This window comes from Stegostoma tigrinum, chromosome 36 (genome assembly GCF_030684315.1).
Source record: "Stegostoma tigrinum isolate sSteTig4 chromosome 36, sSteTig4.hap1, whole genome shotgun sequence".
Lineage (NCBI taxonomy): Eukaryota > Metazoa > Chordata > Chondrichthyes > Orectolobiformes > Stegostomatidae > Stegostoma > Stegostoma tigrinum.
Window position 1 is genome coordinate 22060614 of NC_081389.1, and position 17839 is coordinate 22078452.

Sequence of the window (17839 nt, forward strand, 5' to 3'; positions counted from 1 at the left end):
CACAGCAGGAGGACTGCAGTAGTTCAAGCAGGCAGCTCACCACCAGCTTTTCAAGGGCACCTAGGGGAGGGCAAGAAATGCTGGCCAGCTAGCGGTGCCCACATCCCACAAATGAATAGGAAAAGAAACAACAGAATAATGACAATAAAAAGACTTGTAGTTGAAAGAGATGTGTTGCAGAGCTTTTTGGAAGGAGGAGTAGAAAGAATATTGTTACAATATTCCCATTGGTAAACAATCTTCAAAATTCCCCAAAGACACCAAGCTTAGACCAATGGTGGTTGCTTGTTCCATCTGGCAGATATTGAACAAAGACGAGTAAAGTCACTTCGACAGTGTTTCAGTGTTAATCAGGCTACCTGTTGGAACTTGATAACGCCGATCCAATCAGATTACAGCCACGTTTTTGCAACTCCTCAATTATTTTTCTCTTGCTCTTGTTTCTTTCCACTGCCTGCCTCAGCAACTGAAACTCAACATCAATTAAGGTGAGAGATTATCTTTGTTAGATAGGTCAGACGTTTTAAAAACTTAAAACCCCCTTTGTCTGATGATCCTTGGCTTATTGCATGTTGTGTTCTGCTTGAAACATTGTTATTTTCATATTCATTTAATTATCATTACATTCTACCTGCCCCGTAATTAGAGTATCTTTTACCGTAATACTTTGTGTGTTCTATTAAACACAATTGTAGGTGGTAATCAAATGTCAAGAAAGAGAGAAACCTATTAAATCAATGTTTCATTATTAATTTATAAATGTTTCATGATTGTAAAACTTTTGAAAACATTTTAATTACAAATTAATTTGCACAACATCAGCTTCAAAATGCATTTAACGAACTTTTGATTTATGTTTCACACTATGTTTCTGAACTTTCTGAAGCTTTGATAATTTGTTTGAATTATGTAGATTTTTAATTGCGTTTTAAATCGTGTTATAGAGTCACACAGTCATAGAGACCCTTCAGTCCAACCAGTATGATCATAATCCCAAACTAAACTAGCCCCACCTGTTTGTGCTTGGCACGTAGCCCTTCAAATATTTCTTATTTGTGTACTTATCCAAATGCCTTTTAAACATTGAAACTTTAAAATGCATCCGTCACTTCATTCCAGAAGTTCGTTCCAGAAACAAACCACTCTGTGTGTAAAAAAGCTGCCCCTCATGTCTTTTTAAAATCATTTTCACCTCACCTTAAAAATGTGCTCCCCTAGTATGAAATCTCCCACTGAGAGTAAAGACACCTGCTGTTCGGTTTATGTATGCCCTTCACAATCTTATAAACCGCTGTAAGGATTTAAAAACGGCAAATCGCTTGCTTGTGGCTGGGAACTGGCCAGTGTCCAGGAAACACTTATCCAACTGACACTCCTTAGATCGCATTCTTTGTGGTATGGCTCAATGGTTATGTTGCAAAAGTAGTGACAGCTAAAGTTGAAACAACAAAGGTTTCATTTCCTGAACAAATGATTGCTGCTAGACTTATCCAAGGCGACTGGGCTCACTGGCTGGTCTGCAATATCGCCAGCTCCATCCACCCATGAGCCATTTCTACAGAAGCAAAAGTGAGCGCTGGTAGGACTGTCAGCCCAAATAGAGTGGGGAGCAGCATGGCTCTTTAACACACTCATTGAGGGATTTTTCAGTCAGCCTCAGTTTCCAGCAGGTAGTAGGGCTACTTTAGGGGCCTGGAGACAGTCAGGCCAGAGTGTCCAGTGCTCCATGGCTTCTGAGACTCTCCATGCCTGCCTGAGTGATGGAACAGCCAAAACCTGTCGCTGTGAAAGGGCTCTTCCCAGCTCCCATTTCCAATCATTCCATCCCCACCACTCATCGCCATCCTTACCCTCAGCCCCACCACTCATCCCCATTCTTACCCCCGACCACAGTCCTATTCCTAACTGTAGTGCTTGTAACAAGGTCATCCAGGAGGACCTCATAGAATATGAGTTTCCTGATCAGGGCCGTTAATCTGGTCCAATCAGGAAGCCCTGGCTGACAGATAAAAACAGGGAGGTCAGACATCCCATTTATTCTGGGATTTGACTCTGACGAGGCTACACCAGAGTCCAGGACTTTCCTCGTGTAAATAAGGGATGACGTGATGATGGGGTACCAGCCATTGTGGGGTTATTTCCATGGCAATGAGAATGGGTAATGATGTAACCATGCAAAAGCACATGCTAGCTGAAACCCAGCAGGATTTCAAGCAGGCACTACAACTGGCTTTATCATTAGAAAATGCAGTAAGTGGAGCATGTGAGTTGCAGGGTATTCTGAAGGAAATGGACACCCTCAACGGTCTGACTGAGCTTGGAGAACACCACTTGAGTGGAAGCAATTGTGTAGCCTCACTCAGGATATATCCTGAACTGAGAGACTCCAGGTCAGCCCACAGAAAAACCCCAAAACAAAGCCTAGCCTCAGCCAAATGTTTAAAATTTTCTTCAGGATCCAGGCTGGAAAGCCATTATAGTTGTTGCTAGTATACAGACTCGAGAAAGCAGAATAGTCCGACTAGACTTAAAGGGAGTCAGAAAACTCAGAGGTTGGTATCCACCCTGGATTTGCCACCTGCCTCTGGTTTGGAACAGTTAAATTGCTTAGCAACATCCAAACCAAAACCAATTAAAATAAATGGTCACACGGTTCTAATGGAGCTCGATACCCGTGCAGATGTAACAGTGATTGCAGAACCAGCCTTAACAAAACTCGCGCTAGACTACAACACATAAGTTTGTGCAAGACCTTGGCTGGACTGAGAACCTGTACCAGGGCCTATTTACCGATTAAGGTCCTGGAATCCAATGAGAAGCAGCTGGTTCAGTTCCCACTGATCGTAGTAAAAGGCTCGGGCCCAGGCTGGATGGGGTGAAACTGGTTGAGAAAGATTCACCTCGATTGACTCAACAGTTTTCAATTAAAAAATGGCTACCTGAGTGAAATCCTAATGAAGTGCCCAGAATCCTTTACGGGAAGGTCTAGGTCTATGAAAGAAGCCAATGCCACTTTGTGTGTTGACCAGGAAGCAACTCCACGGTTCTGTCAGGCCCACCCATCGTCACTTGCCTTAATGGCAAAAGTAGAGACTAGAAATCAGAAGGTTGGAAAGCGATGGAATCATCAAACCCATCCAGCTTGCAAAATGGGCAGCACTGGTCGTACTAATTATGAAAGCTGAGAGATCAGTTCACCTTTATGGGGATTTTAAAAAAACAGTAAACCGGTTTTCACAGCTGGATAAACCCAACCTCTCGCATAGAAGATTTATACACAAAGCTGATAGGTATCCTTCACAAGATAATGGGAACTGCAGATGCTGGAGAATCCAAGATAACAAAGTGTGGGGCTGGATGAACACAGCAGGCCAAGCAGCATCTTAGGAGAACAAAAGCTGACGTTTCAGACCTGGACCCTTCAGATAAAGGGTCTAGGCCCGAAACGTCAGCTTTTGTGCTCCTAAGATGCTGTTTGGCCTGCTGTGTTCATCCAGCTCCACACTTAGGTATCCTTCACAAAACTGGAAATAAGACATGTTTATCTGCAATTGCAGTTAGATGAGGATTCCCAGCAGTTTGCTACAATTAATAGTGAAAAAGGCTTATACCAAAATACAAGACTGCCATTTGGGGTATCGTCAGCCTGTGCAGTTTTTCAGTGGACGATGGAGAACATTTTACACGGTCTATCCCAGGCCACCATTTATTTAGATGATATGCACCTCAGGAGAGAATTTGGACACAGTTCTTAGACATTACTTTAGAAGGGAAAGCCATCCAAGCATCTACTTGGGCTATAGAGTTGACATGACTGGAATACACTCATTGGAAAATAAAGTGAAGGTGATCGAAGGTGCCCTGGATCCCTTGTTTATACCAGAGCTTAGGTATCTCCTTGGGCTGGTGAATGATTACAGAAGGTTCATACATCAGCCGGCCTCCATCCTGGCATTTTGCTTCAACTCCTTAAAAAAAAGGGTCAGCCTTGGAAAAGTTTGCATAGCTTTTGGGCAAGTGAAGAAACAGCTATCATCCTCTAAAGCATTACTATATTATGATCCCATGCAAGATCTGGTATCGACATGCGATGCCTCCCCATACGGTGTCAGGGTTAGGGTTAGCTTACAGGTGGTTCAATGGAGAGGAATGCCCAATAGCATATGCTTCCAAGACTTCAGCTAATGTAAATACATTGAGATAGAGAAGAATGGTTTGGCCACCAATGCCCGTATGGGTGTAAATTTGTAATGATAATGGTCCACAAACCCCTGATAGATCTACTTAAAGTGGACAAGGCTGTGCTGCCCATTGCTTCAGGCCAATTCAGTAGCGGGCTCTAAAATAATTAATGCTTACAGTTAAAAAGTTGGAACTTTGTCTGGGAGGCCAAGTCGCAAATGTGGATGTATGGGTCACCTCCTGCTGACAGACATGCCACCGGTGGTGCCAACACTGGAAGAGTCCATAATGGATACTTAAATTTTCTGGTCACACTTGCAGTCACAGCTACAATATCCATCTTTGGACACAGAAAGACCTGGTCCTGGCAAAACTGAAACAGCTGGTGGTGGATGGGGGAAACCAAAGGGCCATCACAACCAGAGCTGAAACCCTTCTGGACCCAGAGAGACCAGATCACAGTAGAGGACAACATATTATTAGGGAGAGAAAGAGAGATTGTCCCAAGCAAAGGCCACTGCCAGGTACTGGCTGAACTCCACCAGGGTCATCCAGGGGTTTCCAAAATGAAGGTATTGGTGAGAAACTATGTCTGCAGGCCCACATTCGATGTGGACATAGCTGTATTGGTGGGGCAGTGCCCACGGCACCAACAAGGACAAAAATTCCTGCTAGCAGCTCCATGAGAATGGTTGGGTAAACCCTGGACTCAGTTATACATCAACGATGCAGGTTCTTTCATGGACTCAATGTTCTTAGTCATTGTGGATGCCCACTCAAAGTGGTTGGATGTGCATATCGTTCATTTATCAAACATGGGAATAATTACAGAAAAACTGCATGCATTTTTTGCAACAAAAGCATTGATTACAGAGAATAGGCCATCATTTACCCACAGGGAATTTGAGTATTTCCTAAAGTCAAATGGTTTTCAACACATAAACACAGATCCATACCATCTATCGTCCAATAGAAAGAGCAGTCCAAACTTTGAAGACAATCTTAAAGAAACAGCCTAGAGCTTCATTAGATACAAACCGTCTCAATTCCTATTTGGTTAAAGAACCACCCTTCATGAAACTACAGAGATAGCTCAATCAGAGTTGATACTGGGAGAAGAGGTTAGATCTGATATTCCTGGGCATACAGGGAGAGTGAAGCAGGATCACGAACACCAGTGCTAGACACAAGACTCTGCTCAGCAAAAGAGATTGTTTGATTCAGAGGATGAAATTTGGTGTAGGAGCCATGGGGATGGCCCTGCATGGGTAAGGGGCATGGTTAATGCGAGGCCATGTCCAGTCGGGTAGGTGCAGCAGTCCTGAATAAGCACATAGAAAGCTACAAACTCACAAACAGTGCGGGGGCAAAATGTATCCAGCTCCTCAACAGCCTGTCTGACTGTTTCAGAACCCATACATTCTCCCTCTCTGTCAAGCATTGAAGATACCTTGGAACAGATAGACATGGCAGATGCACCATTTCAATGTCTCTTCTACCTGATGCACAGAATGAATTTCTTCTGATATGCTCCAGCCGCAAGAGACAAGCTACTGTGCATTACTCTATTGCCCGAGTCAGAGGCAGATTTGGAAGAACCTGATCCGGGACTGAAACGCCCAGGAGGAAATACAACAAAAAAACCGGCCTGTGTCCTTGGACTCAGGGGGAAAGGAATGTAGTAATTAGAATGAGGTCAACAAGGTGGATCTCATAGAATATTCCCTGATTGGGACCATAGCCTGGTCTAATCAGGGAGCCCTGGCCAACAGGTATAAACAGGAGTATCCGAGGTTCTGCTCACCATGAGAGCTGGATCTGAGGGAGCGGCATCAGTGTCAAGAATGTGCCACATGTAAATACTTGGTGATGGGATACTAGCCTCTGTGGAGTTACTTCGCCCAGAGTAAGGGGGCAAATAGAAACTGAGTGCGGCTCTTGTTATCAGCTTGACTGCAAATATTGAGAATGTTTCCCTTCGCTGGAATCCCAACTTCCATACTCTTGCAGGTACCAGAAATTTCCCTCCCAGAACCTGGGTCGAATTGAAGTCCAGTTGGGAAATAGAAGACACTGCACCAATTAGTCTCCTCTACCATTTTGTGAATCTATGAATTAAGGATAAGTGCAAATTCACTGCCTTATAGTGAGTTTCTCCTGCACTGTGTCTATTATTCCAGCCAGATTCATATTCTCCGGTGAGATCCCCCTCTAAATGTCCCACACCCCCAACACTCTTCAACATTCCATCCTAGTTCTTTCTTCTATCAATTCTGAGTATAAATAAAGGGTGACTTGTTGATGGATACTGGCATCTAAGGGTGAGACTTGAACCCACATTCTTCTAATGTAGAGGCAAATGTGCAACTCACTGAGCCATGGCAATAAGAAAAATAAAGACGCAAATATTACAAAAACCCGTGAACAATTTATTGTACTTATGATTGTACTTATTAAATGAAACTACAAACAGGCCTTGGAATAGTGCTTTTCTTTAGTTTTCCTGTGACAATTATCTTTTTCAATTTAATGTCTAATTATTAAGCAAGTGTAAGAATGCAGTAGGCAGATTTGGAAGAACCTGATCCGGGACTGAAACGCCCAGGAGGAAATACAACAAAAAAACCGGCCTATGTCCTTGGACTCAGAGGGAAAGGAATGTAGTAATTAGAATGAGGTCAACAAGGTGGGTCTCATAGAATATAGATAAATTAAGCAGAATAACTATGCATCAAAAGTTACAAAAAGTGCTTTGAACATTGCAAAAAATCTTAAAACAAAAGCATTCACTTTAGCTTCCAGTCATTGAGAGACATTGAAGAATTCAACTGGAAATATTTAGGCTGGATACATTAACATTGTTGGAAAGAAAGCAGCAACTTCATTAATTATCATGTCACCTGTAGGTAGTATTAATTTCTCAAACAGCAGTGCAGAGTAAGGCTTTGGGAGCAATAATCAAGGAAATATCCACAGTCACTTGGAACAGTTCAAGTTAATGAAGAACAGCCAGCATGGATGTGTAAGACAGGTTGTGTTTAACTAACCTGATTAAATTTGTAATCAATTAACATGGAGGCGATGAAGCAAATGCAATGGATATCGCATGCCTAGAGTTCAAGAAAGCATATAACAAATTACCGCACAAAAGTTTAGTTAAGAAAATTCAGGATCATGGAATAGGAGGGTCAGTGCAAGCTTGAATAGGCTTTATTTTTTATTCTCCCATGGGATATGACCACGGTGGCGAGTCCAGCATTCTTTGCCCATCCTTAATCATTTTAAACTAAGTGGCTTTCTCAGCCATTTCAGAGGACCGTTAAGTGGCAACCACGTTGCAACGGGATCAGAGACTCATGTAGGCCAGACCCAGTAAGGACACAGATTTCCCTCCCTAAAGGGTATTAGTGAATCAGATGGGGGATTTTTTTGCAATAATCAATGATGGCTTCATCTATTACTGATACTGCCTTTTAATTCAATTTTTTAAATGAATTGATCGTAAATTCCACCAGCTGCCGCAGTGAGATTTAAACCTATGTCCCTCAAGCGCTATCCAGTGACAATACCATGATGCTGCCATTTACCCCAAAATTTAACTAAAGAGAGCTAACGGTGAGTCACGCTCAAGCCTTACTTAAATACTGAGCATACTTAAATACTATCAGAGTCATATCTTATGCCATCCCATGTAACTATGACAAAGGTAAACTATTCTTCCTCATCCTTTTGTAGGCTTTATCGTGACTGACCACACCATGCTCCTCCAACTCCTCTCCATTGTCATCCCACTGAGTGGGACTGAATTCACCTGGTTCCCTTCTTAACTAGTTAACCATAGCCAGAGAATCACTGGCAGCGTCTCTTCTTTCCATTCCTGCACCATCACCTCTGGTGTTACCCACAGTGCAATCCTTAGCTCACTCTTAGGTTCCATCTACGTGCTGTCTCTCAGAGACAACTATAGAAAGCATGAGACAACAAGGTGCAGACCTGGAAAAAACAGCAGCCTAAGCAGCATCAGAGGAGTAGGAAAGCTAGCATTTTCGTTTGGGACCCTTCTTCAGAAAATAGAGTATAGAAAGCATGTCAGTTTGCAACTGCACACTGATGACATCCAGCATTGCATCGCCACACTTCTGTTAGCCCATCCACACCCCAGGATTGCATGCCCATCATCAACACTGGATGAGCAGATCATGTTTACTCATCACCCCAAAGCTCACTGACCTACAATGTCTCCTGAATTAGCATCTTGATTTTAAAATTTTCATCCTTATTTTCAAATATCTCCATCATATTTCCGCTTCCCTTTCTCTGTAAACTCTTCTCGCTCAACAACCCTATAAGATCTCTGCACTCCTCAAAATCTGGCCACACAAACATTCCTGATTATAATCCCTCCACTAATGATGAATACACTTTCAGTTGCCTGGATCCAGATTTAGGAATTCCCTCCCTAATCCTCTTCCCATCTTTAATGCTCTTTCTCCCCTGTCTCTTTGGCAAAGCCTCTCACTCACTTAATTTGCGAGGGTTTGTTAGGTGAAAGGCACTACAAATGTGAATGGTTGTTGTTTTAAACTGTAGAGTGTGTTAGACAATGGATGTGTTATGCAATGATTAAATAATGGGAATACTGGCAAGGTGGAAAGTGGTTGTGGAATGGACTAATTGGTCTGTCATTATTTAGCAGGAATAGTTTGCAACTAAGAGCTATCATGTTTGGATTAGGGGATTTTTGCATCCCACAGTAGAGCTGGACAGAGAGAGAAAGTCATTGAATGGCTCTGGGTGAATGTGTTCTGAAATGGGATAAGCATTAAGTCTGAATGAATCATGTTTTCATTTTGTATTGCATTTGGATTGAGGGATTTCAATGTTGGTATTTAACTGTTATATAATGGATGATGAAGGGAGACCTGTGTTTCGTCTGCTATTAGGTTTCATAAAATTACATAAAATCTACAAGGTAGAAAACGCCATTCAGCCTGAATGGTCGATGCTGTGTCATTGCCCCACATCGGCCTCCTCCCAGCCTATTTCACCAAACTTCACCAGTACCTCCTCCTATTTCTTTCTCTTTCATATGTTTATCTACAATTCCCCGAAGTATACCTCTGCTGTCTGCCTCAACTACTGCGTAAAGCGGTGTAATCCACATTCCCAACACTCTCTGAGTGAGAAGAATTCTGCATTCGGCGATGGAGACACGGCTGGGGGGCAGGGGAAGGGCTGTGTTCGGGAGGAAGTAGTGGCACAAAACAAAATTGAAGTGGAGGGACACGGGTGGTGTAGGACGTTCGGAAGGAGAGAGGGTTCGGGTAAATAATGTGGCTTTTGTGAGGGGGAATCACTATTGTATATTTGCAGAGCTTTGATTAGCTGGAGAGATTCGTGTCTGTTGAAGGGGACGATTGGATATCAGGGCCCATGTTGTACAGAGAATGAAGGGCAGCAGCACCGATGCATGCAGGCGGAGAGCGTGCTGGTGAGGTGTAACATTTTGGGATTGATGGCGGCTGGCGTGTTATCCTACATTTTATCCTGACTCTGCCTGTGTTGCCCGTAAGGGGAGGTCTGGGGGTTAACGGCAGAGCATGTTGGGGGCAGTCACTTCTGTGCATTGCTGTATTGTATCTGGAGGAGATAGAACGGTTGCTAATTGAAGAAATCGCCTGCCGTTAGTTGGACGGTGCACCGCCTCGCCGTTATATGATTTGAGTCGGTTTAGTGTTAGGATTGGTTTTGGGAGTGTCTAGGATATGTGTGTGTGTGGGGGGGGGGGTCGGTGGTGGAGGAGGGCTGAGACTAGCAGGATTGAGAATACAAAAACATGAACGACGCTGTAAATCGGAGATAAACGGTTCTGAGGAGGGGTCACTCGATCCGAAACGTTAACTGCGATTTCTCTCTACAGATGCTGCCAGACCTGCTGAGCCTTTCCAGCAATTTCTGATCTTGGGTCTGAGGACTGAGAACAGCCCGGACACACAGCATTCTTGAGTAAACCCCCAATCGATCATCAAACTGGCGTCCGAGCCTCCGCGGCCAGACGCTGGGAGCTATCCAGCGGCGGCGGTTCTGAAAGCTGGGCAGGAGAGAGCCTTCACCGAGTTTCCCCCAAACCTCCGGCAGCCGGTGCACGGAGCCCCTTTTGAGGGAATGTACTTTGAGTAGCACCCACCCAGCAAATAGACCAATGTATTCAGATTAACGGGTTCTAAGTGCGCAAACACCATTCCGCTGACAATAACTTATTACGTGCATAAGAGGGTGGGGAAATGCGATGGCATTGATCTCTGCGGCTAGTTGGGAGCTCGTCAGTGAGAGAGGGGTTAACCGAGAGGATTAGTGTGTGAAAAGAGGCAAGTTACACTCGCTTAATAAATGCGCACGAAAGGCGAGCTCAGGACATAGTAGCGTCGAACCGAGTAAGAAAGAGTTCTTTGACGTGGTGTATCTGGGATATGGGGGTGTGCGTGTGCTGAGGCTGGCATTCAGTGGCAGTGCCAGCCGCTTCGGTTGGGGAGAGTTTGAGGAATGCGTTCACTGCGGCAGAGTGCGCACGCCGCTATCGGCGGCCTGGCGCTCACTTCGCCTGCTTCGGGATTCACATCACGTTCCGTCCTTCTGCCCTCAATCCTCTCGCTGCCGTTCTCTCCGCAGGCTCTTAGGGCTCGCTCTGAAAATGGCCAGCACAATGTCCCGGTTCTTGGCCAGCAGGAAGACCAGGGGCATCCTCACGCTGGTGGGGGCCGGCTCCCTGGCCGGGTTCCTGCTCTCCAGGGATTATGTGAAAGCGGGGAGCAAACAGAAGAAGATGTACCCCCCCAGGTAAGAACGACCGAAAGCAACTGCAATCATCTCGGGGTGGGGTGGGGAGGGGTGCAGGAAATGCTGGAGCTTGCAAAAGAATGAATCAATTGATTATTCGAAGTCATGCCAACAAGTTGTTGGCAAAATAATTTCTTCTGGCTCGATGTTCGATGGGGGAAAGGAGTTTCTGGTCAGTGCTATGTCGTTGCAAACTGTCTGCTTGCTGCATACTTAACTGAAGCAGGTGACCTCAAGGTCAACCAAGCAATGCGGTAAACCAGCCTGCGCCAACCTACTGTCCACCCCCCCTTTCTTCACCCAGACACTGCAGGCCCTCCCTGGGGATTTAACTTTGTGGGGGTGGTGGGGGGGGAACACGCAGCATCTTTACCTGGTTACATCAGCGGGAACTTTCTGAGTTGGCCCTCTAGGTTATGTGTCAGCTGCACTCAGCCATGTTTAACCGTTTCCCAAACGTTGTCCAGGAATCTGTCTGTTCAGAGTTTAGCTACACCAGTTCTATGCAGAAAAACTCTTTTAACATTGGCCATTGCTGACTTCTGAATTAAAGCTTTTTTAAAAATATAATAGAAATCCTGGCGGTAGATTTAGCTCACCGGATTATTCTTTATTTAGTGGGTGCTGACAATTCGTTGTTAGGAGGACTGTCCCAGAGCTCTGCCTTAACATCTCACGGTTGATGTAGATCGGAGGCCGCCTGCGTTTCGGGCAGAGCTGAGTAACAGCAGGGCATCGAGTAGCCTTGGGCATTAATAAATTAATGCAAAGGAGGACTGGAATTTTATATTCTGGAAGTCTAGTTGGGCGTCAGAAAGAGCATGGAAGATAAACTTCACTGAGTTGAAAATCAAATGTCGATTATTAACTTTCTGGCCGTCTGTTTCCTTACAAATCAACTTGTTTAAATCTGACATCTGTGGCCTAGCCAGCATTAACTTGGTATTAAACCCTGCAACCCGGGCTAAATCACCAACCGTAATTGTCAGTCAGATGTAGAAAATTGAGCAAGGTGCTATATTGTTCCAGGGATTATTTATCATGCAGAGCCATTCAGTATTGGGCATATAGCAATTAGTTCACTGCAATTGGTTGGCATTTTCTGATGATTCCCATTATTAATGAAACACCTACAGGTCTCTCATGACAGTGATAACATTGTTCACAAGCCTCTCCAAAACATAGAATTCACAGGATGCTGTCTGTAATTACATTTTGAAGTGTTTTCTTTCATAATACATGTGAAATTTCACAGCCTCATGTTTATGTTATCAAATCCAAAGTTGATTTTTAGAACCCTTGATATCAGATAGCAGCAGAAATGCCATTCAACCTATGCCTCCATTTGTGTGATATTCCAAAATGTGGAAGGAGTCAGCTATAGAGATAATGTATTTGTGGTAATCTTACAAAATTCTATAGATTCTGGAATGAATGCTGTGGACAAGAAGCTAGTGTTCTTCTCTACTGTTTTGAAGAATGAGAGAGGAGACCTCCCAAACTATGCTAACAGACATATTGGGTAGATAGGAGTAAGTTTTTTTTCCTGGTTGGGGAGTCTAGAACCAGATGGCACCACTTAAAAATTAGAGGAATGCTATTTAGGACTGAGATGAAGGTAAATTTTTTGACTCAGAAGGCTGTGAACCTTTAGAATTCTCTATAAGTAGAGAAGGGTGGAAGCTCAGTTTTTGGGAATGTTTAGAGGCTCATAGATTTCTGATTACCCAATGACATAAAGGGTATGGGAAAGTGTGGGTAAAAGGCATTGAAATATTTGACTAGCCATAGGTCAGGCTCAACTGACTGAGTGACCTACTGCTGATGCTTTGTTGAATGTATATCGATCATTTGATATCAATCTGTGTCTTAATCAGGCATGCATTTCCTAAAATCTACGGTAAACTCAGGCAGGGTGTAAGTCATTCAGCATTTAGAGGATGTAGTCACAGGTCATGGCTTGTTGATAAGTCAATTATTGAGATTGACTGTTGGTCATCCAGACATCAATATGTTATTCAATATTATTTGACTCTGCTTAATTTAATTGTATATGTGTAAATCCCAGTTAAAGTAGCAAGATTCTCAGTATAGCCCCTCAGTGAAGGGGATGAGATAAAATAAGGAGTAGTACAGTCAGGTGGCACCACGTGTTAGTTTTCTATGAATAAGCAGGTGAGGGAGGTAGAATGGGAAATAGCAAAACAATCATTTGTTTTTTCCTTCTTTCGTGGGACATGGGCATCTGACCAGCATCTATTGCTTTTCCCTAGTTGCCCCTTAAGAAGGTGGTGGTGAGCTGCTTCTCTGAACCACTGCAGCCCACATGCTGTAGGTAGGTCCACAATGTGTAGGCTTAGACTTAGAACATAGAACATTACAGCACAGTACAGGCCCTTTGGCCCTCAATGTTGTGCCGACCTGTCATACCGATCTCAAGCCCATCTAACCTACACTATTCCATGTACGTCCATATGTATATCCAATGACGACTTAAATGTACTTAAAGTTGGCAAATCTACTACCATTGCAGGCAAAGCGTTCCATTCCCTTACTACTCTCCAAGTAAAGAAACTACCTCTGACATCTGTCCTATATCTTTCACCCCTCAATTTAAAGCTATGCCCCCTCGTGCTCGCCGTCACCATCCTAGGAAAAAGGGTCTCCCTATCCACCCTATCTAACCCTCTGATAATCTTATATGTCTCAATTAAGTCACCTCTCAACCTTCTTCTCTCTAATAAAAACAGCCTCAAGTCCCTCAGCCTTTCCTTGTAAGACCTTCCCTCCAACCAGGCAACATCCTAGTAAATCTCCTCTGCACCCTTTCCAAAGCTTCCACATCCTTCTTATAATGCGGTGACCAGAACTGTACGCAATACTCCAAGTGCGGCCGCACCCAGAGTTTTGTACAGCTGCAGCATAACCTCTTGGTTCTGGAACTCGATCCCTCTATTAATAAAAGCTAAAACACTGCATGCCTTCTTAACAGCCCTGTCATCCTGGGTGGCAACTTTCAAGGATCTGTGTACATGGACACCAAGATCTCTCTGCTCATCTACACTACTAAGAATCTTACCATTAGCCCAGTACTTTGCCTTCTCGTTACTCCTACCAAAGTGCATCACCTCACACTTGTCTGCATTAAACTCCATTTGCCACCTCTCAGCCTAGCTCTGCAGCTTATCTATGTCTCTCTGCAACCTACAGCATCCTTCGTCACTATCCACAACTCCACCGACCTTATTGTCGTCTGCAAATTTACTAACCCATCCTTTACGCCCTCATCCAGGTCATTTATAAAAATGACAAATAGCAGTGGACCCAACACCGACCCTTGCAGTACACCACTAGTAACTGGTCTCCAGGATGAACATTTCCCATCAACTACCACCCTCTGTCTTCTTTCAGCAAGCCAATTTCCGATCCAAACTGCTATATCTCCCACAATTCCATTCCTCTGCATTTTGTACAATAGCCTACTGTGGGGAACGTTATCGAACGCCTTGCTGAAATCCATATACACCACATCAACCGGTTTACTCTCATCTACCTGTTTGGTCATCTTCTCAAAGAACTCAATAAGGTTTGTGAGGCACGACCTTCCCTTCACAAAACCGTGCTGACTATCCCTAATCAATTTATTCTTTTCTAGATGATTATAAATCCTATCCCTTATAACCTTTTCCAACAATTTACCAACAACTGAGGTAAGGCTCACTGGTCTATAATTACCAGGGTTGTCTCTACTCCCCTTCTTGAACAGGGGAACCACATTTGCTATCCTCCAGTCGTCTGGCACTATTCCTGTAGACAATGACGAGTTAAAGATCAATGCCAAAGGCTCAGCAATCTCCTCCCTGGCTTCCCAGAGGATCCTAGGATAAATCCCACCCAGCCCAGGGGACTTATCTATCTTCACACTCTGTAGGATTTCTAATACCTCTTCCTTGTGAACCTCAATCCCACCTAGTCTAGTAGCCTGTATCTCAGTATTCTCCTCGACAACATTGTCGTTTTCTAGAGTGAATACTGTCGATAAATATTCATTTAGCGCTTCCCCTATCTCCTCTGACTCCACACACAACTTGCCACTACTATCCTTGATTGGCCCTAATCTTACTTTCATCATTCTTTTATTCCTTAAATACCTATAGAAAGCCTTAGGGTTTACCCTGATCCCATCCGCCAAAAACTTCTCATGTCTCCTCCTGGCTCTTCTATGCTCTCTCTTTAGGTCTTTCCTGGCTACCTCGTAGCCCTCAAGCGCCCTAACTGAGCCTTCACATCTCATCCTAACATAAGCCTTCTTCTTGCTCTTGACCAGAGATTCCACCTCCTTCGTAAACCACGGCTCCCGCGCTTGGGAGAATATTTCAAGGATTTTGACAGTGAAGGGACAATGATATTTTTCTAAGTCAGGATGACTAGTGTCTTGGAGGAGCACTTGCAAGGTATCTGCTGCCCTTGGCCTTCCAGATGGAAGTGGCTGTGGGGTTGGAAGTTGTTGTCTAAGGATCTTGGTTAAATTTTTGCAGTGCATCTTATAGATGGTACTGAGCATCAGTGGTGGGTGGAGTGGATTTGGTGCCAATGAAGGGGGCTGCTTTGTCTTGGATGGTGTTAAGCTCCTTGAGTGTTGTTGGAACTGCACCCATTCAGGTGACTGGGGAGTATTCCGTCGTACTTCTGAATAGTGCCTTACAGATGGTAGACAGGCTTTAAGGAATCAGGAGGTGAATTACTCATTGTGGTATACCTAGCCTCTTACTTGCTCTGTATTTATATCATGTATCCAGTTGAGTTTCTGATCAATAGTAACCCCAAGATGTTGATAGTGTGAACTTCAGTGATGGTAATGCCATTGAATGTCAAGGGACAGTGGCTAGATTGTCTCCTGTTGGAGATGGTTACTGCCTGGCATTTGTGGTGCAAATGTTATGTGTCACTTGTCAGCTGGTGTTGTTCAGGTCTTTTTGAATTTGACAGTGACTGCTTCAGTATCTGAGCACTGTGAAAGATGCACAACATTGTCCAATCATTGGTAAACATCCACACTTCTGAACTTATGGTGGAGGGAAGGTCATTAATGAAGCAGCTGAAGATGGTTAGGCCTAGAACACTACCCCGAGGAACTCTTGCAGAGATGTCCTGGAGCTGTGATGACTGATCTCCGACAACCATAGCCATCTTCCTACATGCCAGGTGTGACACCAACCAGTGGGGATTTTGCCCCACTAGGTCTCTTATTAGGTCAAATGTGGCCTTCATATCAAGGGTTGTCATTCTCACCTCACCACTGGGATTCAGCCTTTTTGTCCATGCTTGCGCCCTGGCAGAACCCAAGCTGGGTGTCACTGAGCAGGTTATTCTAGAGCAGATGCTACTTGATAGCACCAGTGATGACACCTTCCATCACTTTACCGATGATCAAGAGTAGGCTGGCAGAGCGGTAATTGGCCAGGCTGAATTTGTCCTGCATTTTTGCGTACGGGACTTCATGGGGAAATTTTCTGCATTGTCAGATGCCAGTGTGGCAACTGTACTGGAAGAGCTGGCCAGCAATTCCTGGAGCACATGTCTGCAGTATTATAGCTGGAATGTTTTCTGGGCCTTTGCAGAAACAAGTGCCTTTCAGTCATTCCTTAATATTATGTGGAGTGAAGCAAATTGGTCGAAGACTTGCATCTATGTTGCTGAGTATCACCGGAAGAAGCTGAGACGAATGGACTGACTGCAGATTGTTGCAAAAGATTCAGACTTATCTTTTGTACTGATGTGTTGGGCACTTCCATCGTTGAGGATGGGGATATTTATGGATCCTCCTCCCCTTCCAGCAAGTTGTTTAATTGTCCAATACCATTCACAACTGGATGTGGCAGGACTGCAGAGCTTAGATCTGATTGTCTCAGCCCATTGTACCACCCTCTGGGTGATAAATATTTGTCTCACATCTTCAGTGAAGCACTTGCTCCTCACTTTAAACATATGCCCTCTGGTCTTGGATACATCTGGAATGGGGAAGAGATTCTCATAATCTACCGTGTCTATGACACTCACAATTTTGTATACGTCAATCAGATGCCCCCTCCCCTCTGCTCCAGGGGAAGTAAACGCAGCCTACCTAGTCTCTCCCTGTAACTGAGATTGATGTCTATGTATTGGATGCATTACCCTCATCAATGTATTTAGTCACCTTTTTAAAAACTCCAATTAGTCAGACAGGATTTCCCTCTAACAAATCCATGTACACTATCCCTGATCAATCCCTGCCTTTCCAAGTATTAACCGATGCTGTCCTTCAGAACTTTTCTTAATTTCCCCACCACTGACATCAGACGAATGGGTTTGTAATTATCTGGCTTCCTGCTGCCCTTCTTGAACAAAGGAACCACATTAGCAATCCTCCAGTCATCTGGCATTTCACCTACGGCCAGCGAAGTATTAGATATTATGATACTGAGATAGGTTTTCCCCAAATTTAGACCTTAACTTCTGCTCTATTCTTATCCATTTCCATAAGGACTTTGAAACTCAGAGAGTTATGATCGCTATCTCCAAAATGCTCACCCAATGACACTTCAACCACTTGATTGCTTCATTCCCAAGGATTAGCTCTAGAACTGTCCCATCTCTAGTTGGACTATCTACGTACTTGCACAAAAAGTCTCCTGGGTGCACTTTAAAAATTGCACCTAGTCCATTCCTTATGTTAATCATTCTTTAGATGTGCTTTAGGAGCTAACCAGCTCAATCAGTCTTGTTGCTGCCAAGCCACTCTTAGTGGTGGACATCAAAATTCCCCACCCAGAGTACATTT

The 17839-nt window shown here is 44.1% G+C and overlaps 1 protein-coding gene across 7 annotated transcripts in view; it reads left to right on the forward strand.

The window, feature by feature from the left end:
- Positions 1 to 354: 354 nt before the first annotated feature.
- Positions 355 to 17839, forward strand: part of LOC125446801 (creatine kinase U-type, mitochondrial-like) — a 50265-nt gene continuing 32780 nt past the window's right edge. Inside the window, exons 1-2 of one of the 7 annotated variants that reach the window (XM_048520637.2) lie at positions 355 to 488; positions 10852 to 11019. In XM_048520637.2, the coding sequence (XP_048376594.1) occupies positions 10874 to 11019 (146 nt within the window). In that variant the 5' untranslated portion in view covers positions 355 to 488; positions 10852 to 10873. Of the gene's footprint in view, positions 489 to 9372; positions 9507 to 9543; positions 9674 to 9845; positions 9866 to 10011; positions 10189 to 10280; positions 10617 to 10851; positions 11020 to 17839 lie in introns of those variants that run through there. The other 6 variants (XM_048520634.2, XM_048520631.2, XM_048520636.2 and 3 more) reach the window with 6 other exon arrangements.